General features: G+C 43.5%; 1 protein-coding gene across 1 annotated transcript in view; it reads right to left on the bottom strand.

The window, feature by feature from the left end:
* Positions 1-15,414, bottom strand: part of LOC308125899 (dynein axonemal heavy chain 5-like) — a gene marked incomplete at both ends in the record, with an annotated part of 63,442 nt that overhangs the window by 8,294 nt on the left and 39,734 nt on the right. The window contains 24 exon segments of the mRNA XM_080489939.1: positions 59-253; positions 382-558; positions 629-742; positions 1,449-1,553; positions 1,775-1,942; positions 3,654-3,767; positions 4,321-4,422; positions 4,632-4,853; positions 5,187-5,332; positions 5,828-5,984; positions 6,139-6,297; positions 6,393-6,622; positions 6,732-6,853; positions 7,375-7,529; positions 10,539-10,649; positions 10,799-10,930; positions 11,178-11,318; positions 12,104-12,169; positions 12,975-13,211; positions 13,444-13,536; positions 14,099-14,305; positions 14,655-14,822; positions 14,902-15,003; positions 15,154-15,285. Coding sequence (XP_080346065.1) covers positions 59-253; positions 382-558; positions 629-742; positions 1,449-1,553; positions 1,775-1,942; positions 3,654-3,767; positions 4,321-4,422; positions 4,632-4,853; positions 5,187-5,332; positions 5,828-5,984; positions 6,139-6,297; positions 6,393-6,622; positions 6,732-6,853; positions 7,375-7,529; positions 10,539-10,649; positions 10,799-10,930; positions 11,178-11,318; positions 12,104-12,169; positions 12,975-13,211; positions 13,444-13,536; positions 14,099-14,305; positions 14,655-14,822; positions 14,902-15,003; positions 15,154-15,285 — 3,555 coding nt within the window.

Below are 15,414 nucleotides of genomic sequence, written 5' to 3'. Positions count from 1 at the left end.
TGTCAGAAAAGCCACTGAGCATTTAGCACCTCTGTTCGAATGGAGGTTGAGAACTCACCTGGAGCTGCTGGTCTCTCTCTCGGTTCTGGATCCAGGTCTTGCCTTGGCCCTGGGGGTCGATGAGCAGTGGGTAACGTGAAGCCTTCGTCACCACGATGCCATTCTGGATGGACAGGTCGTCGCTGGGTAAACCCTGCAGGTTCCACTCACTCACCGTGGCGCTGTCCACCAGCAGGCCGATCACATTCAGATCCTGCAGCGAGAGGGAGGAGGTTTGGTTTCAGTGGATAAGTCAGACAATATAAATCCGAGTCTGTGTCATGTGTATCATTCGAAGTTAAAACAAAAGTGGATGATCTGAACTGAGCTGTGGCGTCTTACAGGACTGAATGGGATGAGTTTCTCCTCCATCTCTTTCTTCCACAGCTGCAGCAGCAGGCTGCGATACTCCTGGTTGAAGGGCCCGGCGTAGGACAGGAAGCCCGTGGACAGGAGGACGTCTCCCACCAGGTGTTTGATCTGAGTCTGGAAGCCGGCACTGCTTTCAGTCCAACGAACCTGGATGACAAACCCGACCATCAGAGAGACTGCGGATGACTCCATGCAAACAAAAAAGATTAAATCTGACCTTCTCTCCTCCAAGCCCATCGATCAGGGCCGTGGCGTTGGACATCTTGCGGCGGCAGGCCTGGGCGTCGTCTTCCAGGTCCTGCTTCTCTTTCATGGCAGCGTCGTACAGCGCCTGAAGTTACAATATGTAAACCTGACACGATGTACCTGAAGGCTTTGATACAGCAGGAAGATCCTCTTCTGCTAAAATACTTTCTTTTACACATTGAATAATACATTTTCTGTGCCTCAAAAGCAAATGATGGCATAACACAAGTCTGATAATCTTGAAAATGTTGTAAATATCTCCTTAGTACAGTCTGGGGTGGGTTTTTTTAATTCTTTTTTTAATAAAGTATGCCTTTTTTTTCTTCAGCGCAAAAGCTTCATATTCTTCTCCTGGTTCAAAGCCAATCCTAACATTTCCTGACTCAGCTGACCCAATGTGAATCATGGGATTTGGTTAATGACTTGAGGAGCTCCTGCATTTATTCAGTGCAACTTTGCATCTCTTTAGTCTGCACTGATCCCTCGCCACTCTCTATACCACCACAGCCATTCACTGGCATGTATGGTTAATCCAATGTGCACAGGAGGAAGGTTCCAACATCCAGTTTTATGTTTTTATATCTCTTGAACAGCTGTGAAGCTCTGATTTAGTTTTCTTCCGATGGAGAATAGCCAAAGCAGCTCAGTGTAACTTTGGAGTTTCAGTAACAGGTCACTTTTATACCTTTTGGCTGGACACTAGCTGCCTTGTATCAAAGAGTTTGCAATGGTGAATTCTGGGGCCAGTAGTCGTGATAAAAATGGACTCTTTATGAAATCTGTATGTTTACCTGCACAGCGTCCAGCTCCTGCTGTTTAGCGTCCAGTTGTTCTTGAGCTTTAGCAAGTTCAGCCTGAGCGACGACCAGACGGACCTCCTGCAGAGCCAGGTTAGCCTACAGGCACACACACACACACACACACACACACACACACACACACACACACACACACACACACACACACACACACACACACACACACACACACACACACACACACACACACACACACACACACACACACATACACACATACAGTCTTCTTGACTTTTGCCTCCGGCACCCACAAGAATTTCACCAGCTCATCATCCAGTGTATGACTGAACTCAGCGTACCTTCAGAGGCAGCACCTCCTTATTGATGCCATAGAAGTCGACCATGGCCTGAGTCCAGGAGCAGAGCCCCGCCACGTTACCGCAGATCCTCTTAGCCGACTCCAGGTTGTAGTCGTCCATGTCCAGGTACGGAGCGAGCAGCTCCACCACCTCCCCAGTGATGGAGTCCTGCAGTCCAAACATGCATCAGATCATCTAGAAGTTTATAACAATAGGCCAGACTATTGCTGCAGACCCCAGACAATGAGTCAATTAGTTTTTTCTGCTGGATTTTCACGAGTATTGTCAAATTACATATTGACCTATACGACCTATGCTAATAATTAAATTTTTATCAACATGTTTGGCCGTGAATACTAAAATGAAAGAGAGCTTTTAATTCATAAATCAGTTTGGTTTATTTTTCAAAAAGTGCTAACAGCCCAATTATAGAGCATCTTCCTCCCACTAATGCGACTTCAGCTAACATCCAGATTTTAGAGCATCTTCCCTCTACCTGGCAATGATGAACAGAGAAGAATGTCACATTTCCAACTTGCTGGACCACCTGAAATGATGCCAGATGTGTTTTACAGTGATTGGCCGAGGGCAGAAGTGGGCGGGGCCTGAGAACTCGTACCTACTGCGGTAAAATGTCTCCGGTTTGTCGCAGTGCGACTCTAAATACGCTGATGATGTGTTCCAGTAATGGGATGGGTTTGCAGCTCCAACTTTAATGTTACAGAGACATGAAACCCAGAAACCCTTAAGACTGAATTGGCTCCTATGGACACTTGTCCTTTTGGCTGCTGTAGTTTTGAAGCTGTGATCTAAGACGGGCCCCAGATGAGCTGTGAGGTCCTGGTCTGTCTCTGCTCTAATCTGTCATGCCGAGACCTTTTGGCTCTGATTTTAGGAGTCAACAAGAGGCACAGTGATGCGATGCACACTGAGATATTTATGAGACATCTTATCGACGCCACATTTATAAAGCTGGACTCGCACACACACACACACACACACACACACACACACACACACACACACACACACACACACACACACACACACACACACACACACACACACACACACACACACACACACACACACACACACACACACACACACACACACACACACACACACACACAGATCTGCTGACACGCTCTCAGAGTTCAGGGTTTTTTCCAGGCGAACAGATCCAGCTCCCCTAATCCGCAGCTTAGCAGGTATGAAACACACATGCAGACAGCAGCGAGGGAGCAGGTGACGGCTGCAGAGGGAAAAGATGAGAAGGGAGTTTCCCTCCACACACAGAGGTGTGTTTCTGTAAGGTTGAATTTGAGACCTCGACTGTGAGCACATTGTCCAGTCATCAAAAAAAAAACATACGATGCTTCATCGGACCTGATCATTTAAATTTCTTCCTCACATTTTCCAACTCATTCACCAAGTTATCTTAACACACAACCAATAGATGCAATGATTTAATCATTACGCAGTTCAAGTTTTGAATCGTAAATATGTCAGGCTCTATTTAGCTTCTCTAAACTCCCTTTTTCGGATCGTCCTTTGGATGTTCAAAAGTGCGTGCATGTGTTAGGATGAATGGATGGATACTTCATTGCTATGAAGATGACAGCTGCTTTCAGCTAAAAAAAATCCACTCTAAATTAAATTACATTACAATATCACCAACCTGAAGAGTTAAATATACACCAGTGCCTTTAGCTCAGAGATAAATAATAGAAATTCACATTTAAAAATAAGCTCAAACGCTCTTCACACTAGATTTAAATGCATAAAAGTTCTAGAGCTGTCATACTGTCCCCCTCTAGTGGGAGATTTGGAGAACGGGCCAAATAAAGAGCTGAGAAGATGGTTTTGTGTTTGTTACCTTGCTGAAACTGAGCAGCATGTTGAGGAAGCCTGAGTTCTGCATCAGCTTCATGGCTTCTGCCCATGAAGGTCGCGGACAAGGTCGTTCAGGGTCGGCGGCCATCGGGTCGATCTAAGAGAAATAAGAAAGACAAAAGAAAAAAAATCTGAGGAAATCCAATACAAACATCACATTTAGCAAAGAATATTCTAAGTTAGAGGTGTGCTGAAGTGACTAAGAGGTCGTCACTGTTCCATGTGCGATTTACTTTCAGTCACATTCTGTGGTCTCATGTCACCTTACATCATCCTATCTTATCTTCTCTAATCTCATTTTGTGTCTTTTTACCACATTCTATGTGATCTATGTTGACAGTTTATTATCTGATTTGATCTCAAGTCATCCTACCCTAATTTATTCCATTTTCATTTTGACTCCTTTTATTTCATCTCATCTCATCACATCTCATCTCATATTGTCTTATCCTAACTCACCTCAAATGATTGTATCTAGTCTCATTTAATCCTAGGTCACAATAACCTGCCGGATCTCATCTCATCTTATCTTCATATTGTCTTTTTCTTTGCCTGAAAAAGTGTTCAACTGCATCAAACACGTCATAATTCAAGGCTCCATTTGAAGGCACTAATCCTTCTAATGAGTAGATTCAATTTAAACTGTTGACCTTCCTCTGGAAGAGCAGCAGCACGGCGTCCATGATCCTCATGATGAGATGTGGAGGCTTCTGCAGCTTCCTCACAGTGGCGATGTCGGACGGTTTAATGGTCTGCAGGCACAGAAAAGATAAGATAAGATAAACGCATCGTATTGTTAGTTACAATACTTTGTTTCAGACTGATACGTAATCTGGGATAATTTTGTTTATTATGTTTACAGTCAATGAATTGCTTTCATTTTGAAGTAAGGAGTCTTTTAATGAGACTTGATGGTGCATTTACGATTTTGTTTGAATACTTACTAGTTCATCCACATAATCCAGGATCTGTGAGTGTGAGTGTCACGCCCCCTGCTGGTGGCAGCAGAGTGCAGTTTGGAAGGAGACGATGGATTTGTGTGCCTCACCTGCAGAGCGGCCTCGGCGGCCTCCAGGGCCGGCTTCGCAGCTTCCAGTTTGGACTCCGCTACCGTTTTATCAGCTTCTATCTCATCCACGATGAGCTGAGCTTTATCCTTCACTTTCTGCACCTGCTGCTTCACCTGAAACAGAGAGAAGCCAATAAAACTGTTCATTTCTGCTATTAGGCTTGAAACACTAACTTATACTTCTCTGTAATAACTAAAAAGACACTGCTGAAACGTAACTTCAGTATTCGAGCTGCAGCATATCTACCAAGCAGGTCATGAACAGTTAACTTTTTTAAATACAATATACCATATTTACAAATTGGGACCACTCGACCGCAATACATTTATATAACAGTGAGATACCTTACATTACTGTGTATATAATATACTTATTTAATTTTAAAGTATATTTGGAAAAAAAAACAGCAGGAGGAATCAGTCACTCAATGTTTCTTTGTGTCCAACCTTTTCTGCAGCCTGAGCTTTGGCGGTGACCTCCTTTAGGACTTCGTTCGCCTTCTGGGAGGCGACGGCGAGCTCCTTCTCCTTCACCACCAGCTCCTCCGACAGCTGTGAAACCGACTGCTCTGCCTCCATCAGCTTACACAGACCTGAGCAAACCGTGAAAGAACTCCAGTGAAGACAGCCAAACATCTGCGGTTTCAGACTCAGACTTTTGAGGAGCAGAGACTGCTGCCGCTGTAGAGGACGTGCTTGTGGACGTGGAGACGGAGCGAGGAGGGGTGAGATTCTAACGTGGGGGGCTTCAAGTGTAAGTGTTACAATACAGCGCCAACAGAATGGTCAAAACAAAACCTCACGAACTCCATCAACAGTATCTGAAGAAAGTTTTATAATTTTCAGTCTGTAAAGAGAAGCACCAGCCACTGTCACATCCTTCCTATTAGGGAGAATGACTATCTTACAATTCTACATATTCTATATATTCTATCCATCCAAACAATTAATAACAATACAGATTTTGGCCACTTTAGCCACGGTGAGAATGGAGTTTCATTATTGGCATTAGAACCTCTGTTGTGTCTCATCTTTCCCTGTGAAGCCTCATTTACTCCACCGTCTGTACGAGCTCCTTCACGTCTGACCTGTCTTCATGCGTTCGGCCAGCATGCCCACGTGTGCGATCTTCTCGCTGTAGATGATCTTGTAGCCGTCGATGAAGGACAGGTAGGATTTGGGCGTCACGAACGTCTGACGGCGGAAACGCTCGAAATACTCGGCGCACTTCTCCGCCACCAGATCCTGAAGGGAAAACCGATCACATGTTTAGTGTCGAGATGGAAACACACACACACACACACACACACACACACACACACACACACACACACACACACACACACACACACACACACACACACACACACACACACACACACCGCTGCGTTAGCGCTACCTGGAATGTTCCCATGGTAACCATCACGCTCCGCTTGACGTCGTCGGGGCAGCGGAGGTCCTCGTACTGAGACAGGAAGTGGTGGGACACGGCGATGAGGGCGTCCCGAGGCCAGCGCTGGAACCAGTCCACGGTGCAGCCCGAGATCAGACCGGGGAACTGTTGAGGTCAAAGGTCAAACATCACAAGGTTGTTGATGGCGTTTTTTCCTGGTTGCGTCTCATCGTAACAGTGCGGAGCGTCTGCGGTCTCACCTTCAGGGCTCGAGTCCGAAACTTCTCCCCGACTGGCGAGAAGCAGAGGACGACGTGGAGGTTGCTCCGCACTCTGGACAGGAAGAAGTCGTAGAGGTTCTCGGGGGTCGGGGGTCGGCGGGGCTGCTGACGCTTCATGACGGGAATCAGATCCTGAGTGATGTCATCCAGCTCGTCACGAGCAAACAGGTTGGAGACTTCTCCGCTCGCCAGGACGTTGTTCATGTATTCTGCAGGACAGAGGACGGCTCAGATGAAGGAAACTGGACGCGAGGAGTTTTTTTTTTTTTTTTTACTGCTTTGGATTAACTCTCATGGCTTCACAGCAGCTGATTTTACCGAGGAAAGCTTCTTCTTTGATGTCGTTGTCCGTGAAAAGGAAGGTGACTCCTTTTCCCTGCTGGCCGGCGATACGATACAAAGCCTTTAGATCCTCCAGGAGGTTACTGCTGCTGTACGACCTGCGGGGCAGAAAACGAGTAAAAACGGCGGCGGTTTTTGAGTTTACAGTGAGCTTAGAGTCTGATTCTGAACTGGTTTCTTCTACTGGTTTCAAGTTGTCTTTCAATTTTAGTTGAGTTTTTTGCTGCCGTTGAAATCGTCGAGGTGAGTTTTGAACTGGTCTCATATTCAGTGTTAATATTGGACAAGTTTCATAGTTTCGAGAGAGCTTTGCACTCGTCCCAGGCTTTTTGATTTTAAATTAGTTTTATGCACTAGTGATACTAATAGTATAGTAATAAATACTTACTAGAAAGTATACATAGAAGAAGTGATGAAGGTTCAACGGGACTGTTTTACAATCTCACATTGGACAAGTTTGCTTGAATGAACACACCCCGTTATGTGTGTGTGTGTGTGTGTGTGTGTGTGTGTGTGTGTGTGTGTGTGTGTGTGTGTGTGTGTGTGTGTGTGTGTGTGTGTGTGTGTGTGTGTGTGTGTGTGTGTGTGTGTGTGTGTGTGTGTGTGTGTGCGTGCAGACCTGGTCAGTGTGATCTGGAACGTCTGGGATCCGGCGATAAACGACGCCAGCCTGGTCAGACTTTGCTTTCCTGACCCGCCGACCCCGACCAGCAGAGCGTTCCCCTGCGGCGTCCTCAGGATCCGCGAGATCCTCATCAGGTGGGTCATGGCGTCCTTTCAAAGGAGCACAGGGAGCAGCAGTCAGTAGAGATTGGCAAGTATCAGTGACTTCTACTTGATTTTAGAGAACAATGTCTGGCTGCTGCATTAATCGTATTCACTGTCCTCACTTCAAACCTTTTCTGCAGAGGACATGTGCCTTTCCATGTGTTTGTTTGTGTGGAATGTAGCCAGAGATTTGAATATTAAAACACACAAAATTGAGGCCGGTGTCAAATTACATAATGCCCGATCAAAGGAAAGTGGGCTTTTAAGGTTTTGAACTGTGGAGCTCTTATCGTAACAAATACCATAAAAAAACACTTAAAACTGTTTAAAAGTGGTCAATAAAACAAATAAAAGCGGACAGAGTGTGCTTTTCAATGGTTTTTATCAATAAGCCCAACTAGATTTATGAATATTGACTTGAAAACATGTAAAATAAACTTAGTTTTATTAGGTTTTAAAATGTCCAAAGTAATATTATTTTAAATCATGTCATGAGCAGAGAATTGAGGCTGGAGTCAAATTACAAGTGCTTGACACTCGCCTGTCGAACATAGCAATGGTTTTATTAAAGAGGGCAGTCAGAGAGAACAGCTAGAATATAGATAATGAGGTTTTAGACTAAGGCTTTTTAACATGAAGGAGTTTAAACTCTGGAACTTTCTTTAATATGTTAAAAGTAGTTTACAGGAACTGTGCAAGTAATTCCTCCTTGTAAAGTTCCCAGATATGGTCACTCATCCAATAAAGGGGGTCAAGGTCATCAGAATTTTAAATATTGGTGCAAAATATATTTAAACAGATAAATGTTCAAACAACAGATTCCTCAATGTGCTGTTATCTCCAGCCACAGGAACAGGTATTAGGACAAATGAGAACGGTGTCAAATTCCAAGGTTCCATACAGGTTCAGCATGTAACATATTTTGTCAAAAACAACAAAATCAAGATGACTTTGCAGGTAAATCTACTGGAGTTATCAAGACAAGTGTAACCCAGGTTAAAAAGTGGAAACATCTCATTGAATAATTTGGATTAAAAAAAATATTCTTTGAAATTACTTAAGTCCCAACAGTTTTCATTTATTTATTTTACAGTGAGTAACATTAAAAATAATTAATTTAATAATATATTTATATATTTTTAAATTTTATTTCTACTTCCGCTTTGAGAAAAACTTCTTCCGTGCTCACGAGTGGAGCAGCAGCGGTAGAGAAGCACAGCGGAAAACGGGTGAAAACGGAGAAAAAAGATTTGTAACTCGACTTCCAAGTTGTGGGTCGTCTCTTCACTCTTCCTGGAGGGAAGAGTCTCAGCGACACGCTTTTGGTGAGTCGCATGTTGTTGTTTTCTTTATTAATTAGCTCAACGAGTGTGTGTGTGCCGAGCGGGGAAGACGCTCCGGCGCCATTTTGTTAGCCTGTCATTAAATTAATGATGGTTTGCTTTTGTGTCGATTCAGTTGAAATATATATATATTTTTTTAAGTATTTATTGTATTTTTTATTTTTTTTGTGCGGCCCGTCGTGCAGGCCAGGTTGTTTTTTTTTTGTCCCGCCCGGGAGAACGTCTGGACCTCGTTGTGGCTGCAGACGGCTGCATGTGCTGCAGCACGAGGTGGCAGCGCACTTGAACGGCGACCTGAGGATTCCCCCATCAAGGACAACACCAATGCTGGATCCCTCAACAGATTGTTACTGCAACATCCCTCTCGTGGTAGGACTGAGATTTCCTTCACTCACGGAGCTGAGTGGAGTGAAGGAAGACATAGAACTGAACTGATTAAAAAGGATATCTGCAAAACTACACGTTTCTTCTGGAAATAAGTTTTTTTAAATTTTGATTGTTGTGAATCGCATTAATTGTGGTCTGCACATTTAATCAGGAGGTAAAACTAGAGCAGAGAAGTCTAAAACGTGTCTTCAAAAGTATTTATCTTCAATTTCGCCAATAGAAAATTAAGGAAAAGACTGAACTCGACAAATTTTAACGATTGCAAATCCTTTGTAATTGGACCGGTCCCATCAAAACAAAGACATAATTAGCATCTATTTCTAAATATAGAAGTTAAAATATAAATAGATCCCAACCAAACCTAATTTAGAAATTGGAGAAACTCAATTTGTAAATTCTCATTCAAAATCTTGTACATAAAAGGGTTATTTCATATTGTGATTGTTATTCTGTGTTGTATAGTGGTGTCACGATACCAACATTTTGGTATCGATACCACCATGTTTGTCAATACTTTTCCAAATCAAGAGAGAACACAGTACCGGCCTTGTGGATGTAACAGCAGCAGTTTCCCTTCTCTCTCTCTCTCTCTCTCTTTTACTCCACTCTTTCGCCAGACTCCTGCTCCCTGCTGCTCCGTTTGTATTTCTTTTTACGGAGTTTCCTCGGGTCGTTTGAGTTAGTTACACATGCTCACTCTCACATGGACGCAAATGCCATGCCATTTACGCACGCGCATCCGGTATTCTTTTCTAAGTACAAGCTCGGTTGGGGGAAGATCGTTTTGAAAATAAGTTGTTTTGACTTTTATTTTGAAGTTGTGTCCAGGAATGTTGTTGGTAAATAAGGTCGAGAATGAAGCGCTTATTCAGTTGCGGATCTCGGGTCGAGCACGGATGTTTTTTTCACACCTCTTGGAAAAAAGGTACCGGCCGGACCCAGTATAGTATCTTTTTAAAGGCGTCAGTACCGCGATATCAATACAGCACTGGTATATCGAACAACCCTAGTGTTGTATATATTTTGTTCTAAAGTAAACTGCCGGCTTTGTTCTTTCACAAGCGATCTCTGGTGTGTTTTCTGTTCCCCACTCCATTCGAACCGAGAACTGGTCCAATAGCTTAGTTGCCTATGGTGAGTGACACAAGTGCTACACAAGCAGCTAGCCTTGTTTTGTAATACCACACTATATCACCAGGTGGTGCATTGAGTGACTTTATCTCGTCTTTTCTTTGCGTTGGTATTACGAGATTCTGATGGGAAATTGAATGAGCGCTGAAGTCACCTTGAAGAAGACCAGATCCATGGCTCCGCCCCTCATGGCCTCGTTGTACTGCTGCTGGAACACCGTCAGTCGCTCCGCCAGAGCGTCCAGTGACGGGATTGGCTCGTACACCTGCCAATCAAGTTAACACTTTTCACACAAATGAGATTTTCATCCTAGTATTGATATACTGACTCGTGATTGTTAGTGGAGTATTTTCAAATTGAAGCAAAGTCAATGAAACATAGTTAGCAGTGGTGCGTTGGGTCTGTTCTGGTGACCTTTGGAGCCTCCGGCTCAATGTCCTCCGGCTCGTCTCCCGTCGCCTCTGGAGCTTCTCGCAGGAAGTCCACGAAGCAGCTGTCCCACTGAGCATGCTCAGTCAGAGCTTTCCCATGATCCTCCACCGTGATCTGAGTCACGAGGAAGGTTCATCAACGAAAAGCCAATACAGGTCTTTTGATGTATATTTTTTTTACTTCTAAATGTTGAAGTGTTATTTGACAATACTGTATCTACACAAGTTTTTCCCTCTAAAAGGAAAAGAGTTGACATTTCAGTTGCGTTTCTTTTTCCCATTATGACACTTAACAGTGTATTCCTGATGTTGACGCTGTCAGATTACAATAATATTGATTAATTCAGTAGGCAGAAAAACACCTTCTCCATGATGCTGCTGAACGTTTGTCTGTCGCTGCTGTCGATGAACCGGTCGGCGATCACTCTGCAGCACTCGTGATGGAAGAGAGCCGAGAGGAGCTCGGAGCTCTGACACACCTCAGACTTCACAGTCAGGATCCCCTGAAACAACAAACAACCCAGCAGCTGTGAGCGAAACAAACACACTCTGTGACTAACAGAAATAGCGCTCAGCCTTTTGTTCATGGAGCCGCTACAGATTTCATCTAAGAAAGGCTGTGGACCCTTTCTCTGGTCTAACTTGAACAACGTAGCATAGCTCTATTCTATTTGTGTGTTCTTTCAGTGTGGATCAATGCTACAAAGAATTTCTGGGATTAATAAAGTATTTATATTCTATTATAACGCAATGAATGGTTAGTATCTGTAATCGATGAGGACCGTTCAGTCCCATTTAGCCGTCTGAACATTGGCCTGTGTCCACAGAAGTAACATATGATTGAGGGAGGCATGGTGTTACTATTTATCACATAAATGGTAAATGGACTTCACTTATATAGCGCTTTTCATCTGTGTGAGCAGTCCCAAAGGCTTTACATTATTAATCACATTCACGCACCATGCAAGGCGTCACTGGCAATCCATTGGAACCAATTTGGGGTTCAGTGGTTTGCTCAAGGACACTTGATGGAATGGGATTTTATCAAATATACATGTATCTGCAGTTTCCCCCCCAAAATTTTTAGATTCATTATCCATTATTTTCTACTTTGTGATTTCAGGTGTGGATAAATTCCATTTACTGACAATAAGCTTTATTAATGACTTACAGCCACAGACTGATACGGTGGAAAACAGTATTCTGATAAAAAAAAATAATAATTAGATTTAGCAAATTCAGAAAGGGAAATACTTGAGAAAAAGTCCTTTAAACTTGTTTGATTTACCTGCCAGATTCTGCTGAGGTCCCTCAGGTTGAAGATGTAGTGAAACTTTGCTGGTGACGGTAACATCTGAGGAACAACAAAGAGGAAAACAATCTAAACTAAAGGCATGAGCTCTATTCTGTCGAGATCATCTCCCGGTTCTAATACAGTCTCTACTGTTGAAGTCAGGCTTCAAACTATTTGATATGTTTAGCCAGTTTCTGAGCAGGGCTGCTGCAGGTTTAGACAAAACTCCTTTAATATTCTGAGCTTCTCTCGTCTCTCTAATCTCAACTTTAAAAAGACGTAAATACAAACTGTAATCAAATCAACTATTTTTTTTTATCATGGATTTTAACATTTGACTGATTTCTACAGGTTGAAAGAAAAGTGAAGATATTTACTCGAGTACGTCTGTTACATTGCGTAAATTAAGATAATAAAAACTATTAAATTTGAGCTAAATGTTATACTTGAATGAATATAAAAGTGTAGGTATCCCAAAATACAGAGATGAACGTTTTAGGTTTTTTTCTTGTTAACGACTTCATTTACAGTAATATATTCACAACTTGTTTCCACTCATTATATTAAAAGTAGAATACATTGTACAGATAGAAATGTATCAATACGATTCCTGGAGATTATGTGATCACAGTAATAAGAGTATTTATGATCATTTGTAAATTCCCCCCATTAATATTAAATAGAAAACACAAAAGTAGATGACATGGTGTGATTCGCAGTAAAGTACCTGAATAAAAACTACCCCAAAATACTGATTTATTACTGTAATGTGAGTATTTGTATTTTGTTATTTAAATTTACTCTGTAGTTGAGTAAAATAACATCTATAATCAGTTCCATGTCAATGATCTCATTGGGATGTTACCTTGGCCTTCACGGCCTGCCACACCCTCCTGGTGGTGGGCACGAGGGCGGCGGCCAGGCGGACCACCTCGGGGGGGAAGCCTCTCTCCGGGCAGAAGTAGCCCTGAGCCACGGTGCCGAAGACCTTATCGATGGAGGAGTTGGAGGGCAGCGTGCAGTTGAAGATGGAGAACTGCCTCTTCAGACGCTGCGGGATGTCGTTCCGACCGCCGCCGGGGTGGATCATGGCCGCCACCAGCTGGTTACGGGGGATGATCAGAGGAGAATTAATTCATAGATGCGTACTTAACAAGCCAACTGCTATTTCCAGCTACTATTGAAATAACCATCTAACAGAGGAGGAGCCTCATTAATTTACTGATTATGAAATTAATGATGTAGTTAGGATTACTGAAGTTCAGATGGACAAAGTGTGGATGGATTGTTGCCACAGGGCCTGGCACTTGAGATAAACGAATAAAGACAGTCACCTGAACGTCCACTACGGTGATGAACTCTCCTGGTCGATCCAAACTGTAGAAACCCCCCTGCTCCATCAGCTGACGCACAATCTCATTGGTTATCTGAGTGGAGGAGGGGGCGGGGACAAGAGGACACATAATCTGACTGGTGGAAGAAATACACCTAAATATAGATCATATCAGGAAATCTTAAGAAAAAAAACTTGATTTTGACTACAAAATACTTTAAGAGTGCTGCTGTTCCACTAATATGTAATAGATAAATTAACACAACGGTGAAAAAAATCCATCTTTGCGAACTGGCCCTTTGCCACAATTAAATTTGGATTACAGTTTTTGACATTTCATAAGAGAAAATGTTCTGTTTTAGTATTCCTGCCAGTTAGATCCCTGGTACTTTATTATTTTTAAATATTACTGTTATAACTTGTATATATTATCCTCTCTCTCTTTCTCTGACACACTCATACACAATGATGGACCTATTGCTATTTTTACCTTTTTAAAGTTTTTCTTTGAATATCTTGTACATTGCCCAAGGAGAGTTGTTTCTTAAATACTTCACTTGAATAACATTTTGGGTTCAATTACACACAAGGTCAGAATAAAGTTTTGCGACAAATCAAGTTTCTTCTCAGTCCGAGAGCTGATCAGAGAGCATCACCTGATCTCCCCATTCGTTGATGACGGGCATGTTAATGTCGTCTACGAAGACAGTCATTCTACGTCCGGCCGGTGGCCCGTAGGTTGCGCCCATTCGTTTGTCGATGTAGCTCTCGACAGTCCTCTGGAACATGCCAGGCAGCGTGGCCGAGGAGAAGTTCACTGTCTTGCTGAGGTGGCGCTCCGGGTCCAGTTTACCGGTGTATCCCTGCAGCAACGCACACGCAGTTCTAATATTTGCTCCTGCATAGTCATATTTTCCATGATGTCTGTGCACCATCTTGCAGTTACACCACCAAATAAGAGAGGGCAGCAGCATTCATACAAAACCGTTTTTTCTTTGCCGAACTCGCTTATAAATGCAATACCCTACACACTTTCTTAGCATCTTAACTGCATCTCGTCGCTTTAAATTTACCAATCATCATTAATCATCCACTCATTTATTCAATGTAGTATTTTAAACTTCACGTCTTGACAATAAAGCCTTCTTAACATGGCCCGCCACCTTCCAACAGCTCTCGTCACCTCTATTGATCTCATGTTCTTGGCCTCACTTTAATCATGACGGTCTTGGCGGTTCCCTGCTCCCCGATCAGCAGCACCGCCTTCCTCTGCTTCACGATGGTCTGCATCAGGAAGTCCGTCCTCACGTTGTCCACGTTGGGGACCAGGATGGACGAGTAGTCTGGGATCTGGTCTTTGGGGTAGATGTACTCTGGGACCTGGATCAGGACATTGAGGGACATCATGATTTTGGTATCACAGACGTGTGAGAGGGAGCGGAGTCGGGGTGTTACGGACCTTTTTGGACCAGTGCTCCCACTCGCCCTGCTCACTGACGGTGAACTCGAAGATGGTCTGATCATCCTGAGTGTGCGGCAGGTCCAGAGACGAGCTGTGAGCCTGAGAAGAATGGTGCAAACATAAGGAGAAGGTAGTAAAATGACAAGGAACTATTTTACGTCATCAACGTGAGCACCAGTGCAAAAAAACAAGTGAGAGCTGAAGGTGGCGCCGGAGGGAGAGAACTGGTGGTTTTGAATGGCGGCTCACCTTCAGGAAGGCCTCCATCTTCGCTCTGTCGTCCAGCTCCAGTAGAGCGCCCAGCGACCACATGACGGCAAACACAAACAGTCGACCCACGTCGCCATGACAACCCTGCTTCTCCTCCGTTGGCAGCAAACCCTGAAAACACCGGAGACGATATCTAGTCAAGGGTGCAAAAATGGATCCCACGATTGGTTTGTGTGTGACTTTCTGGGGATTTACTGAGAAAAAAGACAAGGAGTGACATCACACACAAACATGATGATT

This window comes from Lipophrys pholis (genome assembly GCF_963383615.2).
Source record: "Lipophrys pholis genome assembly, chromosome: 20".
Classification (NCBI taxonomy): domain Eukaryota; kingdom Metazoa; phylum Chordata; class Actinopteri; order Blenniiformes; family Blenniidae; genus Lipophrys; species Lipophrys pholis.
Note: the sequence above shows the minus strand (reverse complement) of the source record. Positions and strands in the feature narration are given on the sequence as shown.